The sequence below is a fragment of the Branchiostoma belcheri genome, unplaced genomic scaffold (genome assembly GCF_001625305.1).
Source record: "Branchiostoma belcheri isolate BF01 breed outbred unplaced genomic scaffold, Haploidv18h27 scaffold142, whole genome shotgun sequence".
In the NCBI taxonomy this organism is placed as follows: Eukaryota; Metazoa; Chordata; class Leptocardii; order Amphioxiformes; family Branchiostomatidae; genus Branchiostoma; species Branchiostoma belcheri.
In genome coordinates, this window is record NW_017802847.1 from 583,115 (window position 1) to 588,897 (window position 5,783).

General features: G+C 42.3%; 1 protein-coding gene across 1 annotated transcript in view; it reads right to left on the reverse strand.

The window, feature by feature from the left end:
- Nucleotides 1-1,387: 1,387 nt before the first annotated feature.
- Nucleotides 1,388-5,783, reverse strand: part of LOC109464867 (neuronal cell adhesion molecule-like) — a 25,819-nt gene continuing 21,423 nt past the window's right edge. Inside the window, exons 22-24 of the mRNA XM_019761957.1 lie at nucleotides 5,220-5,342; nucleotides 4,549-4,731; nucleotides 1,388-2,221 (exon numbers count right to left, since the gene is read on the reverse strand). Coding sequence (XP_019617516.1) covers nucleotides 2,220-2,221; nucleotides 4,549-4,731; nucleotides 5,220-5,342 — 308 coding nt within the window. The 3' untranslated portion in view covers nucleotides 1,388-2,219. The remainder of the gene's footprint in view (nucleotides 2,222-4,548; nucleotides 4,732-5,219; nucleotides 5,343-5,783) is intronic.

Genomic DNA, 5,783 nt, shown 5'->3' on the forward strand with positions numbered 1-5,783 from the left:
TTTTAGGCACGTGAATATCATGTGAATTTAGGCACGTGGATGTCATTGCCCTGACCTTTGGTAACCCCCTGGTGGCAAGGCCTGCATCACCAACACGCATCGCAAGGGGCGCTGTTTGACGGTGCAACAAGTATGTCAGCATTTCAAAGGGGTTTTACTATGGCCAACTATGTGATATGTTCTTTACTTATAGTGGTTACGTGTATACGTGTGCGAGTATGTGTGTGTGTGTGTGTGTGTGTGTGTGTGTGTGCACGCGCGCGTTTGTGCGTGTATGTACGTGTGTATGTGTGTGCGTGCATGTTCGTGTGTATGTGTGTAAATGTGTTTTGCTGTGAGTCCCAATACACACACTACCCTGCTCATCCTAGGTGATTTACAACCAGCAAACTAAGTACTGTCACTTTTAGAATGCACTAACCTTACTGTTTCTTGTGGCTGTCCTTAGTACTGAAAATGGCATCCAATGCTGCTGGCTACTTTGACTTTGGAATCCAAATAAAAACTTTTTTTCTGTTATATTAATGTTCTGAGTATATTAAACGTTTGGTTATCTAGACAAACTTAAATCCAAAGGAAAAGGCTAGCGTTTATGGAGTAATTAATCTAACGGCGACATCTAGCGGTGGTTGTGTGAACTAGAAGCTAAATGTGCACAACAATACAAACTAAAGGCCACAAAAATAAAGTAGCCGACTAAATGATTATATATATATATATATATAAACTTACGGAGGATCTCGTTGTAAGCTGAACGACTTGCTCGAAAAAATCACTTGGACAAAGTAGTGGAAGGGAAACGGGCCACGCAAATTCCGTGACCCCAAACTTCGGTAGGAGACCAATAATACAAACATGGCGTGACCCGCGTCGAACATGTGATGTGACATCAACAGGTAAATTCGGCGTTACCGTGAAAGTTACGTCAAAGGAGAGAGGTAAATCGGGTGTTTAAAGTAAGAGAGTCTTCGGGCAGGTTAGAGTCGAATGCACTTCGTCAGTGTTGCTTCAAATTCAATGCCGTGATTTCGGACAAGATCATCAGATGGGTAGAATGGGGGAGGGTAGCCTGGTATCCAGTCTGATCGTGATTGGGGGTATTGGGGTATTTAGGCAGGTTGTGTCTTCGGGGCCTCTAAGACCTTCCCCCGCCCAGTGCAACAGACCGTCCCGGTAGGAGTGTTACGCTAATTAGAGACAGTATGCTCGGGGATTTGGTTTCCCCCAACACGATGTTCGTGGAGGGCTAATTAATCTCTCGTGAAATACACACCGGGACGCTTATGTCAGGCGGGCGGGCCAGAACTCTTGCGGCCCCGACCACGAATCAGACTGGATACCAGGCTAGGGGGAGGGGGGCAGCGTTAAAGTAAGTCATAGAGAGCCCCTTGTAATAGTAGTGTAATAGTGCTACTTAAGTGTCGCAAAACGTTACAAGTATAAGTTTAACCCTCGTAAAGGAAGGCACACGATATTCTTCGAATATTTTATTGAGGATTATCATTTTGCACTTAAAAAGTTATGATAAGGGCCACAGATTATCAGGTACTGAACTCCTACATGTAATTAACTTAACGTTTATATCCATGAACTAAGCTTACTTCCTTTGTATATAACGTTATACTTGACTCATTGATTGATATTTCGTATTTAGTTGTATATTGCAGACATATAAATAATGATATTAAGATAATTATGCAGCAGTATATAGTTAAATATTTATGTTTACCGAAGGAAAACATATTGTTTTTACTCAGTTTCTTCCTCTTCTTCCGTTCCAAACACTGACGTCTGACCTGGCCAATGACATGATTTGTTGACGTCTGTCACCATGGTAACTGGTGTTGGATTACATAATGTTGCAATTTTATTGCCTGCTCTGCTCCTGTCACAATATACTAGTAGTACATGTATGTGAAATGTGTTTGAGTGAGAATTAACAGAGCAGACCATGTCCAAAGGTAAACATTATGCATTTGCTTCGCAAATGTTACTTCTCTAGTAATTGTTAAGTTTTAATCTTCAAATGTAACTTTACATTGTACAATCAGAGGAAAGATGCAGCCACGAAGAAACTGGCAAGTCCTTGTCCTCCTTGCGACCTTGATGACCTCCCAGTCAGCGGGTCAAGGTCGCGTCGGCCCGTTCCGCGCCATGTTTCCCAGGGTGCACCACGATATCCAGCCCGGTCGAGACTACGGAGACCCGCTCTTCCTCACTCCTTATTTGGAACAGGGCATGGCGGAGAAAGGTGGGTCAGGGGTCAGAGGTAAAAGGTACAAAGGTTAATGGTAGGTCAAGGGTCAGAGGTGGATCTGACCTTCAAGTGGATCTGAAGGGCTTATTTTGCACTGATCATTCTAATCATTCATTCAATCATTCATTCATTCATTCATTCATTCACTCTTAGACTAATCATTCATTCATTCATTCATTCCAGTCATTCATTCATTCTTACACTGGCAAGGCAAACACTGCAATTGATTTTGATACAGAAGACTGCTACTGCTGAAAATCCAGTGCTGAGACTTTCTCAGCACTGGATTTCCTGAGCTGAGGCTTCAGCTCTGGAATAGAGCCGATCAGCACTGGAAACCGAGAGCTGAAAGGAGTTCAGCACTGGATTTCCAGTGCTGAAAAGTCTCAGCACTGGAAGTGTCCATAACTAAGGAACAAAACCAATGTCTACGTACGTTATATGTACAGACAAAAAAGCTGAATACCACAAGTACCCCTGCCCTTTTCAGGGCCACTCAAATCACTCCCAAAGGGGCTATACATGTATCTATAACTAGAGTTCCCCGATCTCATACCTTCGCCAAATGATGTTAATCTTTATGACTGACAAATTATAGATTAGATTATTTCCCCCTGATTTAAGAAATAGGAACCTGATTTTCATGAATTATATCATTTTATTATAATCTCAACCAAAAGACAGTCTTATATTAACAAACAATGCATTCTAGCATTTCCTAATAAATTATGCAAATGAGGTCCTGATTTGAATAAATTATGTTTAATGATGTTCACCTCAATTTAACTTTCAAATATCACAAGTATGAAATTCCAGGCAGTTATCATTACATAATTTTCTCATTAATTATGCAAATTAAGTCATTATTAACATAATCAATATCTTCCTGTGTTTCTCTCGTTGTCAATTACCAATGTCACAAGCTTCAATTGTCCTATCATAGAATGCAGATGATTTATAGAATTTCCCCATGAATTATGCAAATTACATCCATATTTGAATAATTGTCACATAATTATATTAAGCATCACGTAAGCTACCTACATACCAAAAATCACGACGATCCGTCAACTGGTTCTTGAGTTATCCCCTTTTGAATATTTTCAAGAATATATCCCTGCAGTTCCAGAGCAAGCCGCTAGGGGGACCAAACTCACGTCACTTCTTCCCCAGCACAAGAGCTACCTACCATCCAAATTTCATCACCATAGCATGTCTAGATCATGAGATATCAAAACCGGAAGTTCAGCTGCAGTACCATAACAAGCCGCTAGGGGGTCCAAAATCTAATCATTTTGAGGTCTCATCAAGACCTACCCACCTTCCAAGTATCAAGACAATGCATCAAGGCCTTCTCAAGTTATCGTGTTGACAGACAGACAGACAGACAGACAGACAGACAGACACACACACACATACACGAGCGCCCCTGAAAACATAACCTTCTTGGCGAAGGTAACAATCACACAACAATCGAAGCAATATCTTTCATGATCAGAAATAAAGTTGTTCATCATCTCTTGTACTTGGTGATATCACTTACACTGGAGCCTATAAATTAATCATAGTTATTTTTTAATGAGCAAATCAACGAAAAAAAATCACATAGGTGCTGTTTTAGTTTCTTGTAATAGACGTTTCAAAAACCACATGCAGTTGCTTGGGTAACAGCGTAAAGTTTAATAACGTTAATAGTTTAATTTTAGTGACAGGAATACATTCGGCACAGATTTCCTACCTCTCAGCACTGGGACATTCCCAGTGCGGGGAAGACGTAAGCACTGGTTCGAGGAGCATTCCAGTGCTGAAAGACGTCAGCACTGATTTTTCCAGTGCTGAAGGGACGTCAGCACTGGTTTTCCAGAGCTGAAGATTTTTCAGCACTGGTTTTACAGTGCTGAATTCTTTCCCAGCACTGGAAAATCCAGTGCGGAGGGCGTTACTTTTGTATACGAGCACTCGGTTCCAGTGCTGAAACCGCCGTCAGCACTGGGGACCCAGTGCTGAGCGACCTTTGAACTGGCTCTGCCGCGCGTTCAGCACTGCAGACCGAGTGCTGAAAGGAGTTCAGCACTGGAAACCGAGAGCTGAGACAACGTTCAGCCCTGGAACAGAGCAGTTCAGCTCTGGAAATCCAGTGCTGAATTTTTTTCAGGACTGGAATTCCAGTGCTGAGGGAGCTTCAGCTCTGGAATAGAGCCATTCAGCTCAGGAAATCCAGTGCTGAACTTTTTTCAGCACTGGAATTCCAGTGCTAACAAAATTTCGAACAAAAAGAATTAAAAACTTACATTCTCCCTCCGTTGTCGTCTCCTGGACGCCGGTAGAGGCCCTCCCGAAGTTGTTGGACGCGACGACCCGTAGCTGGTACCTGGTGCCCGGCTGCAGGCCATCAATGGTCTTCTGCAGGGTCTCGCTGTAAGGGTCAGGCTCCACCTTGTCGGTCTGAAACCACATTGGCCCTGAGCTGGTGCCTGGAGAGGGGGAGGGAGGTGACGGACAAGGTGAGACACCTGTGTGAGGTAGACAGCTTAACTGCTAACCTTTTCACCCTCCAAATGAGATGGGTAAACCTTGCCTGGGTGTTTCCACCATGATGGAAGTATGGTGTGGTCAGGTCAATGATCAAATGTTAGTACAGAAACAGTCCGATATAAATTGTGGCAGACATTTCGGTTACACCCCTATGTTCCCACACCGATATGTTACAATGCCCTTATGTTTCAACAACTCAAACTAAGTTCTGACAACCCTAATATGGTAAATACTTATTAAAGAATTACAATGTAACTAAATATATAAGCAGAGTTCCCAAACAGTGTTCGGGATATCTGCTTCTTCTATTGGGTCATTAATTTCCCACTCTCATTGAGTCGAGCTTGTCTTAAGAGACAAACTTTCAGCACCTGAAAGTGGTCTCTTGGCCTTACAATTAACAAATTCGCTCTAAAAATGTCCTTACCTCGCTCCCTGTATTCCACATAGAACTGGGTCGGTCGTGGTCCAACCTTAGCTGGCACCCAGGACACATTGATGAAGTCCTCTCCTGTGTCCAGGACCTCAACAACCTCAGGAATCAGAGGAGCTGGAACCAGAAAGACCAACAGATGAAAGGAGGGATCATACCTTTGTCTTACCTTTAGCCAGTCTGTTAACAACAAGTCTTCAATTATCTCTTGGGAAATATGTGCAGACTGATGATTTGATAACTACTGTACTTGGTTTAAAAAAAGGATGGTAAATCAAGATGTTGAAGTTCAAATGGAGCCTTTTCCAACGAGGTTAGTAAATCTCATTCAACTGGGCTCTACTTTGATGCTGGCCATCAGTAGCTGCTTTTATGCAATATGTACAGTTTATCAACAAAGGCTTTTTTCCATGCTTGCTTATTTTTAACAGTGCATACTGCTACTGTTCTACAAATGTGTTTTTGGCTATGTCATCTAAATTGCAAACACGGCTTTAAAAATTTAGGATTGCCCTGTTTTGTTACAGTACAGATTAGGTCTAACGACTGCTTTGGCTA